The 22,657-nt window shown below is 36.3% G+C and overlaps 1 protein-coding gene across 5 annotated transcripts in view; it reads left to right on the plus strand.

Moving 5' to 3' along the window:
- LOC106067293 (junctophilin-1-like) overlaps window positions 1–22,657 on the plus strand; it is a 114,437-nt gene that overhangs the window by 62,317 nt on the left and 29,463 nt on the right. For 4 of the 5 annotated variants that reach the window (XM_056036797.1, XM_056036798.1, XM_056036800.1 and 1 more), the window contains exon 3: window positions 17,387–17,401. The exons of the other annotated variant lie outside the window; for it this stretch is intronic. In XM_056036797.1, coding sequence (XP_055892772.1) covers window positions 17,387–17,401 — 15 coding nt within the window. The remainder of the gene's footprint in view (window positions 1–17,386; window positions 17,402–22,657) is intronic. 5 annotated transcript variants of the gene reach the window in all.

Here is a 22,657-nt window from a genome sequence, read left to right on the forward strand (position 1 = left end):
ATCAAAATCAATACCCTTGACAATCTGGAGTGGATATCCATATGGAAAGGAAATACACTTACTCTGGTGATGATTGCTACTATTGTATGACACGAGCAGTTCATGGCATACATAGAGACATGTCAAGTCAATGTTTCGTACTTGCGTTCCGTTCTCCGCTGCGCAAAGTTTAAACAATAACTTGTTCTTTAAGAATTGAAAGGAACTACTGGGGTACCAGGGAACTAGTGTGCATCTGGTTGGGCTTACGCATCGTGCTGTTCAGCAGAAGAGCTATCAAAACAATACTTCTTGTGCTCGCCTTGTAGCATCAATAGTTTCGTTTTTGTTGACGAAATACTATGAAACTATTGTAGACATCCTTGCATAATGCTTTCTTTTTTCCCCCCTTCAGAACTTTACATCAGTTGTTCAAAAATAGGTTTCTATTATTACATCAGTCTATTTTACTACCTACCGTCTAGGTTGTCGTTCTTTTGTTGGTTTATTATAGTTATTGCAAGTAGTCTTTCATTTGGTTTTTGTTCTTTGTTTTGTCAGTTCATTGTTTTTACTTTGTCGATGTGCTATTGTTTATTTTGCGGTACATCCAGTCGTCTGCTAATTACTTCCGGTGTACACCCAGACCATATATATATATATATATATATATATATGAGATCTAGACTGGACATGGGGATCTTTTAACTCTACAAAAAATGTCTTGAAGATCTTTTACAAATTTGAAACAAGGCTGTTGTGACACAGTTACTATACAGCATGTGCGGCCAAGCGTGACACTTGGTCAAGTGTTGTGTACCTGGACAGTTAGTGGACTGGAGGGCAGTCACGGGTGTGTGTTGTCAACAAGGAGAAAGAAACATCTAGAGCAGTGATTCCCAAAGTGGTCTATATAGACCCCCAGGGGTCTACGAAGACTTTCAAGGGGTCTACGAAAGTGAAAAAACAATTTGGGGGTCCATGAGATGTCCAAGGGGGTCTATGATAATATATTTCACTGATCTAGAGGATTCGTTTGTGTTGAATGTTTACCTTATCTATCTATCTATCTCTCTGTATATAATTCTCTTATTCCCTCAAGAAGTAAAGGAAAGATCACTCTTTCATTTCTAAAATTCGTGCTAGAGTTATCTTACGAAAAAAAAAGGGAGGGCGGGAAGAACACGTTTTATTCACCCGTCACAAAATAGCAGGGCCCCACAATGGTTAAGTCCGGCCCTGCTATTTAGTGATGGGTGAATATACATAGTAGATTACTTGTTCTCTTTCCATAACATCTTGGTCACAATGGTTATGCTATTTAGTGTTTGTAAAATGTTTGTTTGTAAAATGTTTTACATGTTTCGGGTGTTCCTTCAGAGTACTTCCTAGTCCAAACCTCACGCTGGTCGAAGGGGGATGGGAGCGGGCAGGGTTTGAACCCGGGACTATCGATAAATCCAAACGACAGTCCAGTGCGCAAACAGTACGACCAGGCATCCATCCGTAGTGACGGTTGAATACTACTTGTTCTCCCCCTCTCTTGTTTTTTCGTGGGATAACTCTATCCGCAGAAATAAAAGAGTGATCTTTCCTTTACTTCTTCTTCTTCTCGTAGAAACTCTTGAGCCATGAAGGGAATTATATATATACAGATATTAAATTCGTTGCAAATAAAGACTTAAAGGAACTTGTATTATTATTGTGATGTTGTTTTTTTGTAAAGTAGTTATAAGAAATATAGTGTTTTTTTGTGTTTTTTTTTCAACCCTAAGGTATGTAGCATATAATTTAAGATCTAGCTAATAAATCTATTTAAATGTGCATAAAATGATTAAAATCAACAGACATGAATTATTTCGATCTTGGAATTTTTGAAACATTATCTCAATGGAAACTAACAGGAAATGGCTTTGTTTAATATATTTGCGTGAATTCTGTGATTAATAGCCCATTCTAAAGAAAATCCGAGAAATGATTTTGCATTATTTCTAAACTTTGAAAACTAAAGATCATTACTTTTCTAAGACAGAAAAGATTGATTGGGGCGACTACTCTTACAGTTAAAAAAAAGAGCTACGTACATAATACATATATATTAATCGATCAATCGCGGAAAATAATTTGTTTCCCATTTCCAGTCTAGATATAATATACATGTCTATGACCCTGACCTTTATTTCAGTGCTGCCCCCAAAAAGTTCCACTTCTTTTTATAACTATCATAAGAAAAGACAAAAAAAAAAGTTTACCTTTTTTATTCTTCGTGTTTTCCAAATTAATTACTTTACAGGAATAATAAATAAGTCAAGCCAAAATTAATATTTTCATCAATTGGTTTCACGAAGACCTGAAAGTGAGAACCACTGCTCATTAGGGTCTGGAGGTAAAACTTGCTCACGTTTTTCGGTGCCTTTGATCTGTGTTTTACATCTAGGATGCATTTTAATAAGAGGTGGGCATTAGTTTAATAAAATCCAGGGGGGGAGTAAACATCTACTTCCTGTTTTCATTAGCTCTTTATTTTAAACCTTTAATCTATCACACACAGCATTTTACGTTCGGACCATGCGCTTGTTTAAAGGATATTATAAGAATTCAATTCAAAACTGGGAAGGGACTTTTTATCTTAAAAATTAAAAGGAAAGTTCCCCTTTTAGACCTTGTGGTCTATATGGCAGATGATGTTAGGTCGTGTGTTTTTGTGGCCTACGATTAACGAGGGTGGCCAGCACAACGAACGACCGCATTTACTTTTTCCCCAACTAATGTCAGGTACCCATTAGAGCTGGGTGGTCTCAGTGGCGCCCAAAGATATCGAAATTAAAAATCCAGGATTCGAACCCAGGACCGCGGTTCGGAAGCCAAGCACTTTACCGTTCAACCACCGCGTCTCCCCCCAAAAAAGATCTTACATCTAAACTATTTCTTCTGTTAGTTTCATAATCCTCCAACGGCTGCATAAGAATATAGGCGGCCTTTTTTTTTGTACAAATCTCACTGAACCAGTCACGTGACTCTTCACGTGCCTCACAAAAGTCATGTGATGATGTAATTTTAAGACTCTAAACCTCCACTCGGTCAGATGCCACCTGCTCACTAATTTACATTGCCAAAACCAACTGCTCCTTAACGATACTTCGCAAGAATGTCTTGTTCGAGGACTTGTTCGTAAGAAGCATCCCACTACTAAAGAGCTGTTTGCCTAGTGAGCTAAGAACGTGTAAGAAGACTCCTCTATCGGTAATGATCTAGCTATCTTCTAAAGCACTCGATCTCAAAGATCTGCATTTCAGCTTCAACATTAGGCATTAAGCTTTCATAACAATATTCTTCTCCTTTGTAATTGTCTAAGACTGCCGGAACTCAAGGCCCATTGGAAGCTACCCTCCATCGGACTGTCTGGGAGGGATTCAAGCAGATGTAGCTTGTTACATCCCTATTACCGATGGCACGTATCTTAAGAGTTATAGGCGAGGCCGGAGGCCGAACACACTAAGGAAACTTCCCCACATTTCTTATCTGTGCCACATCTGCCGTACGGGTGTCCGACACAAAGCGGTCCCTTGAGGACTGTGTTTGGAATGTGAGATAGTTGTTGGGATTTTCTTCCATCCCCACCAGTGCAATGGTCTTAGGTACCTCATCGGGGGGCTTCTGTTTTGCTTCCCTATTGGCCAAAACGTCTCCACCAACGTTCCCCCCCCCCCGGGCGCCACTTTGAGGCTGAGAAGCATTGGTCGGGCCCATAGCAATGTAAAATCACGTTAGATAGAAAATAAATAGTATCATTTAGTATCATTTACAATGCTTACATCAACTCTCTCCGTCTGTCTGGGTGGAATTTTGTACATGGTATTTCTCCCACTTCCCATTCTCGGAGCAATTTGAAACTTTTCACAATTATTCATCGTCGATGACCACACCTGAATTAATTATAATTAAATATAATTAATTAATTTTGTTTTATATAGAAAATGTACTAAGCTAAGGGGAGATAAACCTTGTGTAGAGAGTCAGTTCGTCGGCTAAAACAAACAATAAAACAAAACAAGAGATGACTATATGACTATTTCATTATTTCAGTGCTTAAAGCGTCAGTCTTCAATCGTGAAGGTAATTTACAAAATTAAATAGCTTTTGAAAAGGCAGCACAGAAACATTCTCCAAGATATTAGCTTCTACCACTCAACCCTCCAAATTGGTCCACAGAAGTGTTTGGACCATAGCGCTCTAAGCATGCTATAGACATGAAAACTGCGCCAAACAAAAACTATTAGTACAAATATTTCCAATCGCACAAAATTATTATTGTAACTCTATTGTAAATCTAGACATACTAAAAATTTTATTTCATTTCACACCAGTTACGAGTTTAATGAAGTACATTTTATATTTTACTTATCTTATATTATATAATGCAGAACGTACCCCGAATAAGAAGACGATAACGTCCTACGCGTCATTCTGCCAAGTCACTGGTTTTCCTGGCTAGCTCAGGCAACCCATTCCATGCTCTAATCTATCTTGTTAGATATACGTTATTAGTAGCACTCATGTGTCTGAATCGTGACAGAATGTAAATCTTTTTCAATTATTCTTTATCTCCATTTCCGTTAGTCTTTTTCAATTTGTAAATGTGTTAAATGTGTATAGATGTAAAGTTATCATTTATTTCACAAAAACAAAACAACGCTTTATCAACTTACCCGAATACCCGAATATATATATTAATATATTGATAATTTTAATTAAGAAAAAAATAATTATACCTTTAAAAAATAAACAAACGGTATAGATCTATGCATTGCAGAAACTAAATGAATTGGAATTCTTGAGGCCCATGTAATAGCCATTATTACTTTTCTTACATTTAGATTTAATTACATTTCATTTTCGTTACTTTTTCTTATCTCTTGTAGTCTTGATGACTCTAATTACAACTATTAGCACAAGTAACAAGTATTTTACTGCTGAATTTAAAAGAGAGTTTCATTATTTTAAAGGGTTAAAAAAAATCAAGAAGCTCTAAACTACGCACACATACATATATATATACACACACACACTCAAGAGGCCAAGTTTTGTCCTGGATGTTGGGTAGTTTGGAGGTCGAGTGCTCTTGCACCTGGCTATGTTGCCGCCTTTGATCCGTAGGTGAGTTAATAGTCACGCATAAAATTACGTTTTGCTACTCAATATACTGGTATTGATTCAGACTACAGTAATCTCTTGATCGTGGCAACGTATATCACCGTTCAATGTTCAGTGGTTCTCAGCCTAGTGTCTAAGACGAACTTACACTTCAATTAAGTGCACTTTCACACTACTGATCTCTCTCTCTCTCTCTCTCTCTCTCTCTCTCTCTCTCTCACACACACACACACACAAACGCACACACACATTGAAGTCTCCTTCGCCTCCTTGTGCACCTCAATTGTACCCTTCTCGTACCATGCTTATATACAAAGTGTGACCTGTCCCTGTTTGAGATATGACAAACATGTAACCTACTAAACAGCTACTGTTTCCTGTTATAAGATTCTTAATAGTTCATATGCACGCAAAGTAGTGCCAGATTGGACTGCATTCACTATGAATCCAAATAAAAGTTCTCAGCAAGCAACTACATATTCTAGTTGTCACTCTAATCCAAAATCGAATTTGGAGATCGACAAACGAAGGCGGAAATGCTCTTTTCTACGTGTGACCTATGACCTCTGGTTGTCAAACTGTGCTAATATGTTTATATTATGTCATTATTTGTTGTGGATGTTTTTGTGAAAAGTACTTGAAAGGATGTGACGTAATAAAAGGATGGCTTTCGGTGTCTACTTTTATCCACTGTGAAAACATTATATTTTTGTTTTGTAATTAAAGTGTTATGGTTAGTTACAATTAAAATCATTGCATCAGTTCAGATGTGTGAATTATTGTTTAAACAGGTTACATTTAGTATGACAGTTTATCTAACCTGATAAAACTTTTTTTTTAAAGGTGTCTTCACAAGACAATTGTACATATTGTGATGACGTATTATGGATATAAATAAATTCTTCTTCATGAAAGGTTTCGATGACTAGATCATTATATGAGATGAACTGCGCAGTCGTTTCCAGATTAGGCAGCTGTCCTTATAGTTTTTCTTCTACCGGGGTGGGGGTATGAGGCCAGTGTCTAGTTCGTGCCTCTTGATAGAGAATGAAGTTTTGTAGGACATGGTCGGCATTCTGTGACACTACACAAAGTCAAAATGTACTAGTCCCCATTTTCAGCTCTATTGTTATACCATGTATCATTTTGTCCAATTTTAAGGTTATATTATTTTTTTTAGTAATTTTATAACGTTATAGAATGCAGATCGGATTACTGAACCATAACTCATTCAAGTCTAGTGGCTATCTTAAGGAGAAAAAGCTTAAACTAAACTCTCTTGGGTTGTAGAGTGAAAAGACCAAACTAAACTCTTTTGGGCTGTAGAGTGAAAAGACCTAACTAAACTCTCTTAGGCTGTAGAGTGATAGACCTAAATAAACTCTCTTGGGCTGTAGAGTGAAAAGACCTAACTAAACTCTCTAAGGCTGTAGAGTGAAAAGACCTAACTAAGCTCTCTAAGGCTGTAGAATGAAAAGACATAACTTAACTCTCTTAGGCTGTAGAGTGAAGAGACCTAACTAAACTCTTTTGGGCTGTAGAGTGAAAAGACCTAACTAAACTCTTTTGGGCTGTAGAGTGAAAAGACCTAACTAAACTCTCTAAGGCTGTAGAGTGAAAAGACATAACTAAACTCTCTAAGGCTGTAGAATGAAAAGACCTAACTTAACTTTCTAAGGCTGTAGAGTGAAAAGACCTTACTTAACTCTTTTGGGCTGTAGAATGAAAAGACCTAACTAAACTCTCTAAGGCTGTAGAGTAAAAAGACCTAACTAAACTCTCTTGGGCTGTAGAGTGAAAAGACCTAACTAAACTCTCTAAGGCTGTAGAGTGAAAAGACCTAACTAAACTCTCTTGGGCTGTAGAATGAAAAGACCTAACTAAACTATCTAAGGCTGTAGAGTGAAGAGACCTAACTAAACTCTTTTGGGTTGTAGAGTGAAAAGACCTAACTAAAATCTCTTGGGCTGTAGAGTGAAGTGACCTAACTAAACTCTCTAAGGCTGTAGAGTGAAAAGACCTAACTAAACTCTTTTGGGCTGTAGAGTGAAAAGACCTAACTAAACTCTCTAAGGCTGTAGAGTGAAAAGACCTAACTAAACTCTTTTGGGCTGTAGAGTGAAAAGACGTAACTAAACTCTCTTGGGCTGTAGAGTGAAAAGACCTAGCTAAACTCTCTAAGGCTGTAGAATGAAAAGACCTAACTAAACTCTTTTGGGCTGTAAAGTGAGATCTAACTAAACTCTTTTGGGCTGTAAAGTAAAGAGACCTAACTAAACTCTTTTGGGCTGTAGAGTGAAGAAACCTAACTAAACTCTTTTGGGCTGTAAAGTGAAGAGACCTAACTAAACTCTCTTTTGCTGTAGAGTTAAGGCTGGACATTGTCTTACCTGTACCAAGATATTGTACAATATTAACAGAGCGAGGAAGCGCTAGAACATATGATAGAAGAAACAGAACATCTGATAGAAGCAACAGAACATCTGATAGAAGAAACAGAACATCTGATAGAAGAAACAGAACATCTGATAGAAGAAACAGAACAGAAGAAACAGAACATCTGATAGAAGAAACAGAACATCTGATAGAAGCAACAGAACATCTGATAGAAGAAACAGAACATCTGATAGAAGAAACAGAACATCTGATAGAAGAAACAGGACATCTGATAGAAGAAAGAGAACATCTGATAGAAGAAACAGAACATCTGATAGAAGAAACAGAACATCTGATAGAAAAAACAGAACATCTGATAGAAGAAACAGAACATCTGATAGAAGCAACAGAACATCTGATAGAAGAAACAGAACATCTGATAAAAGAGAAGAATCAGAAATGACAGAAGAGACTGCAGCTCACTGCATAGAACTTTTGATAGAGGATAATATACAGAACATCTGAACAAATACAAAATAGAGCAATAAGATTTATAACCAACGAATATTCCAGTTTGATTAGAGTGATACCATTAGTAAAAATCACTAAACATAGGACAGAAGAATAAAAAGATAAGAAGATAATACATAAAACACTTAATTATAACTTACAAATACAAAAACAAAACCTAATGAAATACTCAGAAAGACACAAAGATAAAGGCACATTTCTTATTCCAAACGCTTGAACAAATTCCTACAAGTTTTCCTTTTTGCTTAGTGCCATTAGAGAATGGAATGGGTTGCCTGAATCAGCCAGGATAACCAACGACTTAGCAGAATTTAAAACATTGATTAACATGCATGACTAGATTGACACATGAAATGTGTAGGACGTAATTATCTTCTTTTTTGGAGTAACGTCTTTAAAATATAAGATAAGATAAGAAGATTGAAGAGAAGAAACAGAAAAGACGGAAGAGGCAGCACAGAACAATGTCGTGTTATTTTAATCCACAAATACAGCAAACTGACATCAAAGACATGGATAGGGAAGAACTTTTTTTTTGTCTTCTGTCAATTGTTGAAAGTCTTTTGTTAGACACAGCGTCACACGCACACACACTCACACACACACACACACTCACACACACACACGTACAGAAAGTCTTGACGCAATGTTCACCGATCTTTTAAAAATATCTTGTTTTTAAATTTGTCTCTTTTCTTAATTATTTACTAATTGTTGAGATATAAATCTATTTTTAATTTGGTCATTTGTATTTAGTCTAAAGTAGTCTTGGCCATTCTATCTTTCTACTAAATGCCTTGAGGTCCTACTTTGCGAGTGACTTAAAAGACTACATGTATTTCAATTTGTTTCGTTAATTTTTCTTTCTTTTCCCTAACAGCTTTATTATCTATTGACCCAATTCTAGTTTTCTATATGCTGTTCTCTCCCTACCCTATAGCGCTTGTGTTGTCATGGTAACATCCAGACCGCAGACACACATACACATAGACACACACGCGCACACGCACCAAATGCAGAGTGAGCGAGGGAGTCAAAAAGGGAAAGAGAGTTTATAAAAGAATAATGCATTGTCTCTAGGATAGACAGAGAAATATAGAGAGAGAATGAACTGTTGCCAGCGTTTGAGAAGGTGTGTTACTGCGCTTAGCTTAGAGAGAGAGAGAGAGGGAGGGAGAGAGAGAGAGAGAGAAAGTAGTGAGTGAAATAGAGGCAGTGAAAGAGAGAGAAAACGAACGAGGGATACAAAGGGAAACAACTAAGGATATTGAAAAGTACAACAGAACCTTGAAGCATGATATAAAAATAGAGGGAGTTGCTTGAGAAGCCATAAACATTTACAATGTTATATACACAGAAAAGTGAATACACCTATAGATTTGAAGCCATAAACATGTACAGTGTTATATACACAGAAAAGTGAATACACCTATAGATTTGTAGAATGTAACATGGATACACAAATAGTTCATGTGAAGACTATTTTTGGGCCTGAGTGAACTGGTGCATGGAATAAGCAAATAATAAAAACACCAAAGCAATATGTAGGTAAATGGAAGAGAATGATTGGGTTAGCACAGAGGAATGATTGGGTTAGAACAGAGGAATGATTGGGTTAGCTGAGCTGAAAGGAATGATTGGGTTAGCACAGAGGAATGATTGGGTTAGCACAGAGGAATGATTGAGTTAGCTGAGCTGAAAGGAATGATTGGGTTAGCAAAGAGGAATGATTGGGTTAGCACAGAGGAATGATTGGGCTAGCACAGAGGAATGATTGGGTTAGCACAGAGGAATGATTGGGTTAGCATAATGGGACGCGAAGACGATAGATTTGTTTTTCAAAGGAAAAAATGTGTTTCATTGTATTTATAAATCCTTGTTTTGAATTTCTAGCAAGTGAAATGAAGTTCTTACCAATGTTTTAAACATTAACATATTTGAAGCTAGAGACTTTCAGGTTATAAGTTTGACCACTGACAATGCAAAAAATTTTTCTCAAGAGGAGTCTAAAACAATCTCTACTGAAAAAGTTTTACAGGAAGACATTTTAAAACGTCTCCGATACTATTTTTGACAATCGTATGTCGGGCCATTACATATAACATATGATTCCTTACATCGGTATGTTGACAACTTTTAAGAAACAAAATATTAGGTCAGTGACAAGATATCTTACTTGACACGAGAATGATCTTAGGACGATCTCGTTCATTAGAGACGTACCTGCGCCACATGCACCTCAAATGTTCTTTGCGTGATATGATAGGCCAGTGCTGCCTCCTCTTCTGTGAGACTTAACTCTTTTTCTCATAACTGACGATACCAACGTTGATTCCACCAGAATGTGGTAAATAATTACGGAGAAAAAGAGTTAAGTAGACCAGACATTTCTATGTTACGGTTGAAAGAAAACTCTTCAATATCGGCGAGACCCGCACATTTCAACTTTTTTTTCGACATGCGTCCATCTTACTCAAAAAAAAAGTTGCAGACGACTGGAGAAAAGCACGTCCTGAACCTCAAAACACAGGAAAATTTTGGAGGCCTTTCAGCACGTTTACACACTCCTTTGCTGGCAGGAGGAGGGAACCTGCTCCCCCCCTCTCTCCAGAAAGAATGGTTTTAAAATTATTTACGAAACTCAATTTCTGACCAAAAAAAAATTTGTAAACATTCATCATGTAATTTTGGATTTCAAACTTTGTAGAAAATATATGCAAAATACAAATCGGAAAAAAAAGAGTGATTTTAAGTTTCTTTTTTTTTTTCATTCCATTTTTAAACCTTCCCAGAACCCACCGCGTGAGTTTACAGCGCTTCTCCTGACCACTAGCTTGTTTGATGGGGTTTGCAAACTGATTGACGTTTGAGAAAATAGTTGTAGAGGAATCAATTTTAAAATCTACCGATTATATATATATATATAATACCTATATAATAAATGAGTACCTACAATTAATTTATATATATATATATATATCTCATTTGTAGGTACACATTTCAATATGATAGTCGTTCTGATATTTATACACATAGAAACTTTAAGGCTACAATTATTTTGTTCTGTGTTATGTTTCTCTGAAAGAAACGTTTTTGTTTTCAGAAGATAACATAAGAGACTGTAATTTTCTAAAAAATGGTATTTTGAATTAGGGTTCATCTCTTCTTTTAGCAAAGCGAAACAAATTTGGAAAAGAAAGCCAAGAAAAAGTATTTTTTCTACACATCTCTGTCATCAATTGAGATGTCTGGGAAACGTCAGCGTTTAATGATTATAAGAAAATTTGCCAGAGCTTTTGTGAACTCCATTACAGGAGAGGAGGTGCGGTGGCTGAGTGTTGAAGCGCTTCGCTTGGAATCCTGGTGAAGGTTGGGATTTTGAATTTCGGGATCATTAGGGCACCTCTGATTCAGCAATGATGGGTACCTGACAAAGTTGGGGAAAAGTAAAGTCGGTTGGTCGTTGTGCTGGCCACATGACACCCTCGTTAACCAAGGGCCACAGAAACAGATAACCTTTACATCATCTGCCCCATAGATCACAAGGTCTTTACATCACAGGACACTTCTTGTGACTGTTATAATGTATTCAACAATAGAGGAATTATATGTATGCTTATTCTTTGTCACGCGCACACGACTGCAGGCATATTCTTCATGAGACTTTCACGTGTTTTTTTCTAATTAAGATCTCTCTCTATAAAAATATGCCCCCTTTCTGTTCCTCAATATTACCTCCCTTTCTTTCCCGTTTTGTTTATCTTCCCTCCCTCTCTCTTCCTCTCTTTATCCCTCTCTCTCACACATACACACACACTCAATCTCTCTCTGTTTTCACAGCAAAATTGCAAACAATAATTTTTTATGTTCAAGCTAATGCCACTATGAGCATGTCTAGAATCCACACACACACACACAAGCTACCTTCTACGCACACATTCACACTGTACCTGGCACGCCTGACTTGAAACAGGTTTCTCTCAGCGCGTGCCTTTAGATTTACCTGACACACAAAAACTCATTGTATAGAGGACGAGCTCACCCCAGCAGTGAAACAAGAGTTAAGATTTACAAGCATAAGCTTTGGCGATGTTACCGAAGCACATGTAGAATGTATTGCTTTGAGAAGGTATTTGAGAAGGTCTTTGAGAAGGTCTGGTCTTTTAAAGTGTATATTTGCAGAGAGGTAGATGTTTCTGACGCCTGGTAAAACATATCTAATGCTATTATATGGTCGTCACTGTTACCACCATCTACAGAAGAAAACATTTGCAAAACAGGCTCCAGACTGGAACCCACAAGGGAAAGGCTGGGCGACCGAAGCAAACTTGGGGAAGATCAGTAGACCAAGAAACAAAAATGGCAGGATGGACATGGACCCAGCTGATGGAGATTACCAAGAACAGAGTCCGATGGCTTAGTACTGGTGCTGTTGCCCTATGCTCTACTGGGAGTCAAAATGATTAAAGAAAAACTATTACCACCTAAGTAATAATGTATAACTTTGTTACTTCAGGCTATCATCTAAGTAATAATGTATAACTGTGTTACTTCAGGCTATCATCTAAGTAATAATGTATAACTGTGTTACTTCAGGCTATCATCTAAGTAATAATGTATAACTTTGTTACTTCAGGCTATCATCTAAGTAATAATGTATAACTTTGTTACTTCAGGCTATCATCTAAGTAATAATGTATAACTGTATTACTTCAGGCTATCATCTAAGTAATAATGTATAACTTTGTTACTTCAGGCTATCATCTAAGTAATAATGTATAACTTTGTTACTTCAGACTATCACCTAAGTAAAAATATATAACTTTGTTACTTCAGACTATCACCTAAGTAATAATGTATAACTTTGTTACTTCAGACTATCACCTAAGTAATAATGTATAACTTTGTTACTTCAGACTATCACCTAAGTAATAACGTATAACTTTGTTACTTCAGACTATCACCTAAGTAATAATGTATAACTTTGTTAGTTCAGGCTATCACCTAAGTAAAAATATATAACTTTGTTACTTCAGACTATCACCTAAGTAAAAATATATAACTTTGTTACTTCAGACTATCACCTAAGTAAAAATATATAACTTTGTTACTTCAGACTATCACCTAAGTAATAATGTATAACTTTGTTACTTCAGACTATCACCTAAGTAATAATGTATAACTTTGTTACTTCAGACTATCACCTAAGTAATAATGTATAACTTTGTTAGTTCAGACTATCACCTAAGTAATAATGTATAACTTTGTTAGTTCAGACTATCACCTAAGTAATAATGTATAACTTTGTTACTTCAGACTATCACCTAAGTAATAATGTATAACTTTGTTAGTTCAGACTATCACCTAAGTAATAACGTATAACTTTGTTACTTCAGACTATAAATCAATATAGTGAAATAATTCAAATAGAACACAGTGGATGATATTAAAGATATTAAATGTAAACTATTTCTGGTATCCGGTCTTTTAATATCCGCCAATGACTGTTATGTGTCTCTTATCTTTCTCTTGTCCTTCTACCTGGCACTGTGTTCTGCAAGAATTGGGTTTGAAACCGTTTGGTCATATTAAGATATTTGGTTTTCACAATGTGGAGAAAACTGTGTGATGTTTACATTTACGCAGACGTCTTAGTTTGGTTCGTTGGCCTTGGTTGGCTACCTACCCAGAAAGAGAACTCTGAAATCTAACCTCTTCTGCCTTGCGGCTACACCTAAACATGGAAAACACTTCGGGAGTTAACTCTGAGGTAAAATTCCGGAGCCGATGATCCGTAGGAAACTTGCAGCATAGAGTGCTACACCCTGGAAGAGCCTGCGACGCCTCTGATCCAAACTTTATCTGCACCTACGTTCCTTTGGAAACATCAGCTGCCCAGTCTTTCTATGACATGATCCATAGTCGTTTCGCCACTTGTGACTGCGGGAGGCCAAAGATTCGTGTTTAAAATTTTATCCAAATATTTAGATGCGAGCCCAGATACGTCTTTTTTTTATATAATTTCATCTAAATGGTAATTTCATGACAAATGTCCATAAAACACCTAGATGTAGGTATTTTGAGTTTTTAGTCTGTGGAACGTTTACTATTAATAAAACAAGTGGTTTTAGTTGGGTTTTTTTTTTCTCTCACGTTCAATAAATGAAATTTTTCTGAGTGGAAAGACATAGTCAGTTTTGATTCCCATTTCATTTAATTCTAAAATGTCAGCATCTTTTGTTGTTTTTGTTGTTCTGTTATGCAATCATTTGCAAATCGTAAAACTGACTCTCTAGTTCACCTGTTTAGTTTATCAAAAATCATTTTTTACAAATTTTCTTACCGACTCTCCAGACTCGACATTGGTGTGCATGTGTCTGTGTATGTGTGTTGTCTGTGTGTGTGAGGGCATTTATGATTGTCTTCAAACCAAGGAGATCACATCGAGTCTCCTGAACTCAAGAAAACATTAAGAAACTGGACACAAAATAGAGCAGTAAGATTCATAACAAACAAACATTCACATTTGACTAGAGTAACACCTTTAGTAAAATCACTAAATTTAGAAAGCCTTCAGGACAGAAGACTCAAAAGTAAAGTAGCAATTATACATAAAACACTGAACCATAATCTTCAAATACAAAAACAAAATTTACTAAAATACTCAGCAAGACACAAAGATAAAGGCACATTCCTCGTCCCATATGCTAGGACAAATTTGTACAAATACTCCTTCTTCCCTAGTATTATTAGAGCTTGGAATGGGTTGCCTTAGCTAGCCAAGAAAACCAGTGACTTGGCAGAATTTAAGTCATTGGTTAATATGCATGACTGAATGCATGACGCGTAGAACGTAATCATCTTCTTTTTTTTTTTTTGAAGTAACGTCTGTATTATATAAGATAAGAGTCTTATTGATACACAATTAAAAAAAAACAATAAGCATGCACTTCTTGTCAGGTCTATCTTATTAATTGTTACTAGACTTTCACTTATGAGAACTCTTAAGCCCCTCAACATAACCCTAATCGTGGGATTCTGTTTTTTAATGTGAAAAAGTTCACTCTGGAAATTTACCGAAACAAGCTGCTTATTCCCTAAACCCTTTCCTTAGTCATTGGCTTCACTGCAGAGATAGTCTCCCCTGTGCTAGTAAGAACATCGAATCCTCTTGGCTTTTTGGAAGGCGCTGGCTGGACGCCAAGGAACTCGCAGATCGTGGCTAAGTCTATATATAGATAAGTATCATTTGTTAACGGTACATGCTCAGTTGATAAGCAATACGTCTGCTGTGGGTCAAAGACAAATAGTTCATTGACGCCTGGACATTCTCCGTCAGGTTTAGGAGCACTCTGTTAGAGGTAGGTTTGGACGTTCGTTTCTAGAGAAAAAGGCGCACATCAATATGAGTTAAAAAAAAAAAAAAGGGAAGTTCCCTTTTCAGACCTTGCGATCTCTAGGGCAGATGATGCTAAGGTCATCTGTTGTTTTTTTTTACCAACGTTTAAAGATCAGGGTGCCATCTTTCCAGCACAACGACACACCTCCCTTTACTTAAGTCAGGTACCCATTAGAGTTGGGTGGACTCACGGGCTCCCTAAAAATCCCAAAATTCAAAATCCCAGTCTTCACTGAAATTCGAACCCAGGATCCCAGTTTCGGAAGACAAGCGCTTAGCCACCCAGCCACAGCGCCCCCACATCAATATTAACCAATGCGATATGGTCCAGTCTTTTACAGCTTGCCTGCCTTAAATTGAAGGGCTCTAGCTCGAATCCCGATAGAGTTGTGTTTGTTAAACACTAAAACAATATACACTTATCTCCCATGTCCAGAAAGCTGATAAAAAGCAACAAAAAGTTGAATCAGCAGTAAAAACTGTAGCGCCCTACCCCCTTTATTTAAAAAACAAAACAAAAAGAAAAACAAAAAGAAAAAAACAAAACAAAACAACAAGCAGTCGTTTGCCTAGCCAGTGCAGGATTGACCTCTTGGCAACACAAGGTTAGAGCCCCCCCCCCCCCCCCCCCACTTTCTTATGGGCCTGCCTAAAATTGTTCGAGATTGTTATGAAAAATGTATTAATCAAAATTTAAGATATTTATTCTGTCACTCTCCTTGTGTTCTTCTTAAATATATCATATTAATCTCTGAGCATGTTAAATCATATTTGGTATGAAAAAGTTTAATTGTGAGCCAAAAGACGTTTTAATACAGGTTGCTGTTACTTTAAATAATGTAAGGCATTCACCTAACTTAAGTCTAAATCATATACTATAAATCTAACATAAAAGATCGGAATAATATAGTGCAGGGGATATAGATATCTTAGACTTTAAGACATTATCTATTCAAATCCGGACCTCAGTACGTTAGATCTACCATGTTTGTTTTTTCAACTATATATTATTATAAAGCTTGTCGAAGATTAATGAGGCGTGCAGTATTTCACGTGGCAACGTTGCCCCAGCTGCGACTAACTCATTTTTTCATGCCCAACGCAGGCATAACCATTGTCCGCCGGTGGTCAATTTAGATTCACCCTTGCTGTCCACGTCTGTCCTCGGCTGAGGAACATTCCCCCATGTATCTTAAAGAGGAATCCCTTTATGGACTCGGCTAGCTTTTTTGTAAGCTAGTTTAATATATATATATAATTCTACTTGAAAGGCTATATTTATCACTGAAGAGTATTTTGTCTATTTTGCACTTTAAAAATACTTGAATAGTTACACTGGGTTGCTTTTACTTACAAAGTAGCATTTCGTTTAAATATACTTCTTTTTATTTACAAAACTCATAATATTAACTAACGCTGTTTGTTTGTCTGTCTGTCTGTCACTGTCTGTCTGGTGCAAAGTTTGTACACGTTATCTCTGCCACTTTCCATTCTCGAATCAAGTTGAAACTTTGCACAATTATTCGTTGTCGATGACAATTCATCAATCGACTAAAAAGATAGGTTAATCCATTACGTTTAAGAGTTGGCATGTGCTTAGCTCGCTCTGGTTACCATCTCAATACATGTACACACAAACGTAGTCCATTAAAATTATGCCTACACAGAACAACTTAAAGAATGCTTTTTTTTCGTTTTGATTAGACAATCTTTTGATTTGTCCATTTTCAACACACACACACACACACACACATATATACACCTACGTCAATAATAAGACGTTTCTTTGATTCCTTTTTCTACCCTTGTGTTATAGTCAATTATTTGTTTATCTCGTTATCTCTTCATCATCGTAAGTTAGATCTACCTGCTGTTTTATTTGTCATAGAATTAATTTCCTTGTATTTTTTTATTCATGCAATCCTTCACCCCCATCACATCATATAGACCACGGTGCTTTGGGTAAGTCTAATTATGCTGGTCTTTTTTACACATATTTTTTTCTTCAATTTTTATTTTTAATATTGTTCCATATCGATGTCTATGTAAGGGAGGCAACTCTTTGGAATGTCATCACATTGATTTATTTTTTAGTGTTCTCAGTTGGTGTTTATCTCCCCCTGCACCAGTTATTTCTTGTATATTTTTTTTATTTTTTTGTTTCACATCTACATTCACTTGAATAATTGAATATCAAAACAAAAGTGGACATTCACAAACAGTTTAGTTTCGGAATAAAATGTAAACTAGGAAAAAGTTGTTTTAAAGCCATTAAAAATATCCATTTATAATATGATATGCATTGCGTATATGTCACAACACCCAATACATTAAATTGTCCATGTATAGTGGGATGCATAGTCTAGGCCCAATAATGCACGATCCTGAAGGATCATCCGAAACATGTATAACAAACGAACACTACCATCTATGGATATAATAATTATTTCCTGAAGAAGGAAAATACATATTCATCCCCAAAAATACCTACAAACTATATGAGAAATGAGTGAACAGTTTAGCCTCGGAAGCTGACGTTTCTTTTATGAAATGGCCGTGCTGGTACTAATGTAAATGTCCATCCGTTATTGATTTTTCGCTATCCTAAGAGAGGGTTCAAAATATCTGCTTCCAGATGAAGACAAACGCATAAAAAAAAGTATTCGTAGGAAGGTGCTTGCAACAATAGAACAACAGAAAGAATCTTGGTAACGCATTCTCTTTGTAATTGTAGGCGTCATGCCAGGCCTGTAGACGTCTTTCAAGTCTCTATGAACGACTTGCCAAGATTGTAAATCCAACTTTATGGTTGTGGAGTCTGCAATCTAGACGCATCGAGACAGTTGTAGATGTCAAGGCTCTACATTGATTGTATTTAATAATACCTATATCTCTGAAGAGATTGGGAGACAGGAATGCTCAGCTAGAAATATGGAAAGGTTCCTAGCAGAGGTGAGGTCGAGGCTAGTATACATATTTTGATTAACATTGATTGTGATGGCAACTCTAAAATCTGTGGAAACTTAATAAAATCTCCCGAGGCATAAACAATCTGGAGCAAGTACTGACTGTTTTTAGAAATCTCATTTAAAAAAACCCAGTGAAGTGAAAGGGAAATAAGAAACTTTAAAGTTGATTTTCGTTAGTTCTTACAAAAGTTAGCTGGAGAGTCTTTAGGGAACAAAGACTACACGTAAATAAACTCGAGACTTTAGGGGACAAATACTACACGTAATTGACCTCGCACCTGCGCACAACTCAACAATTATTTACTGGATAACAAACATACATTGTGGTCAAAATGTATTCCCTGAAATCACTATTCCAAACTTTCTGTTTGCCTCTTATATTGTAACATTGAAGATTGTTAATTATTTACCAAACATAGAACAAAGTAGAGTCAGGGCCGGACCAAAACCTCACATTGCTGTGTGTTCCAGGCCTGACACCCATCTAGTGCCGGCTCTTCGATACAATAAAATGGATTTTCTTTTTCTGTAGACACAAGTTTTCTTATAAGTAGGGAATTTCCTTAGTACATTTATTTTTCATTGTTCGAAGTTATTATCTTGTTTCGTTTGTCTATTTGTTAGAAAATGTTGGAAGGTTGAATTTAGAAACATTTTATTCTGTTGCCCCAGCCAAGAAAGTAATTTCACTAACACTTAGCATAAAGCTTCCCATAATTCAGTTTGTCCTTGAGACACACACACCCATATGTCTAAAGAGCCATGAAGTTTCTGAATCAATCAACCTGGTCAAATGTGACTGACCAATATATTTATATAATTTCTTATCTTTTTTTTTTCACTGTATAAATGTGTGTGTGTGAGTGTTCACTGACTTCGTGTATGGTTCAGCAGATTTTGTCTGTGTTGATGTTGCACGAGCGTGTCACAACACATCTTTGACCTCTTTGTTGCACGAGTTTGTTTTTTTTTGTTATTCAATCTGTTTTTTTTTAGTGTCGAATTTCATCTTAACCTCCTCAAAATTGTTATGTATCCTGTTCTAAACTTTCTGATGTTTTTATTTTCTCTCCATATAACTCGTCTTGCTATTGTAATTTTTTCTAATCTAAAGCAATATTTTAAAATGTTTTTTTTTTTTTTTTTTTTTTATTGGATTTGGTGGGAGCGTATAAAGTAAGGTTGAAAAATGTCACTTCCTTTAGGACTTTCTCACCTGTTGCTTATTGTTATAGTCACCCCCCCCCCTTTTCCACCAATACCATCATTTTGAAAATAAAGTTACGGATTGCCTCACACGCTTAATCTTACACCGATGCTGTGATTGTTTTGTAAGTTTATAGCAGTGTTTCCCAAACTTTTTCTTTAATGGAACACTTTGCACATTCTGAGTATTTAGTGGAACTCTTATTTTATAGAGATGAATTCGCGAGGTATGTTAATATCTAGTTATTTCAGTAGTTTGTGGAATACAGGTTGGCAAAAAACAGTGTATTTATCATGATTAGATATTTCAATCAATTCGCATATGTATAATTCTGCTTTGCTTTGTAGCATTAGATGAGTACAATTTCCATTGGGGTCATTAAATTTTTAATGGCTTAGAAAAGGTCTTTAAAATTTGCTTAACTCTCTTATGTATAGATTTTAAAGCCCAGATGGACAGACTCATCACGAATTCTCCCACGTACTATGACTGTGCACTTTTCCAGCTTCTGTACGCAATCTAAATGACCACTATGGCCGCTTTTTTTCCAAATCGATATTTGTTCTCTTTCTTTCGATCCAATTTTTTTTATATTTGACACATTTTTATTAAAACAATATTGCGTTTTCATTTGCTCTTCTGTTGTTGTTTTTTTAAACATTGTCGTAAAAAAACAACAACTTAATAACAACAAATAAAGAGATCTCCAGGGGCAGTACCCCGCCTGCCCTCCTTTATATTTGGCGCTGGATAAGATTACCGTACTCTGTAGCGTAAGACAATAATTTTTCATATAATGAGTAGATCTAGATATAAATCTATTTCTCCTTTAGATCTATATTCATTATGTTTGACACGCGACACTTTGCTATTGACAGTAAAAAAACACTAACAGAATTTATATGTATTGTTAAACTCTATTACATTTTGACTTAAAAAGGCCATAATCTATTTGAGATATGGGGCCTCTTTTATAAGTCCAGATATTTTATGTCAGAGCTAAATATTTCTTAAGGGCCCTAAGCCATAGCTTTTGGTAAATCTGGCCTTGAGACTACATAGACAGAGAAAAAAAAAAGCTTCAGACATTTCGGTATTTTGTTTGTTTGCTCTTGTATTTTTGAAATGATTTCGTCTTAGGTGGCTTCCTGGTCGTGCGGTAAACTCGCTGGACTGTGGTTCGGTCGTCTCCATGTTACCAGATTCATACCCTGCCCGCTGCCATCCCCAGTCGTCCTGCGGGAAGTTTGGGCTGGAATGTAGATTATCTTTAACTTTGAAGGAACATCAAAAAAAACATGTAAAACAAAACATTTTAGACCCCACTGCTCTGATCAATATTTAATCCTAAGTCTGTCAGTAGAAGATGCTGATTCAGAACTTCTGACAACATGTTGCCTCGTTTTTAAGACATTCCAGACAAAAGCTAGTACTTGTATATATTTGTCCTTGCATAAGAAATTAGAATCTTTTATTTGTGAGAGAGAGAGAGCGATAGACAAAGAAACAGACAGAAAAAAATGAGAAAACAAAACAGACAAATGAGAAACAGGGGACAAAGAGACAGAGAACAAAGAGACAGACAATCAGAGACATAGACAAAGAAGGAGAAAAAATAGAACGAGTTAATAATAATAATAATAATAATAATATGAGAAAAAATGAAATGGAAAAAACAAAGAAAATAAGAGACACCATTAATAATTATAATCATAATAATAATTTTATTTATAAAGCGCTGTTAACAAACAAAATGTAGGCTCAAGGCGCTGTAATAACATTACAAACAAAAGCACGATAGTTTACATGACAAACTAATATAAAAAATTTTGGAACAGATAGGTCTTAATATTCTTCTTAAAAGTGGTGTAGCATGTTGTCTGTCTGAGATCAATGGGAGTGAGTTCCAAACCTTTGGTCCGTGCACTGTTAAAGCCCGCAGACCGTAGCTTTTGAGGGAGAAACGTGGCACCACTAAAAGCGTTGAGTCCATTGAGCGCAGGGCTCTCTGGGGGACATATGGAGTAATCAGTTCGCTATGGTACAAGGGCATCTCATTGTTATATATACACTAATGACAAAGTGTGGCGACCTTGTAATCGATTCTCGCTTTCACGGGAAGCCAATGGAGCGTGCGTAGTAGCAGAATCTCGTCTTATTATGGAAGTTATTGTTATACCAACCGAGGGGATAATGACAACTGACTTCACAGATACCTTCAAGGCCCTTAACATTCCTAAGAAGATTCTCTCTGCCTGTCAGATGGTGGTACTGCAGCAGACCTGCCACATCGCCAGAAAATTCCTCAGTAGACACTGATAAAGGGACTACAATGACTTTTCCCTTTTGGTTCTCTTTAACGAAACTTGACCCTGGCAGATGTAGGCCTACTTACAAGTTTAAACTGTTTCAATTTTTAAATCAGCTACTAAAAAAAGATCATTGACCAAGCTGTAAACATTCACCAAGATAGCCCTTCTTCTCTCCCCCTTTCACAACTGTTCCAGGCAAGACAATATGAGGGGTTCTCAACCTTTGGGTCGCGACCCCCTTAGGGGTCGATTGACGATTTGCCAGGGGTCGCCTACCTTTTACCTTTACCTAAGACCATCGAAAATATTGTTTTTGTCTTTTCTTCTATTGCTGTGTGGATGGGGGTCGCCGCAGAGTGGGGAATGTAAAAAGGGGTCGCCGAGCTTAAAAGGTTGAGAACCACCGAGACAAGTGATAGGATTGAGAAAGCTAAAAGCTAAACAAAAACAATTGGTAAATAAATATTTCTAATCGCACATGTTTATTATGTCTAGTCCACTCGCACATATACATATACGTGACTGGTGAAAACTAATGAATAAAATTACATTTAATATAAGCCTTGTTTTTTTTTAAGTATCTTTTTATGTTTTTTGTTGTTGTTGTTGTTTTGACATTCAATAGAAACAATTTATCAATACCGTATTTTTCGATAATGTTTATTTCTCGGAAATAATCATTTTTGTCTGAACTCTGTGCAGAATTTGTTAAGGAACAAAAGGGACTTAA

Source organism: Biomphalaria glabrata, chromosome 7, assembly GCF_947242115.1.
Source record: "Biomphalaria glabrata chromosome 7, xgBioGlab47.1, whole genome shotgun sequence".
In the NCBI taxonomy this organism is placed as follows: domain Eukaryota; kingdom Metazoa; phylum Mollusca; class Gastropoda; family Planorbidae; genus Biomphalaria; species Biomphalaria glabrata.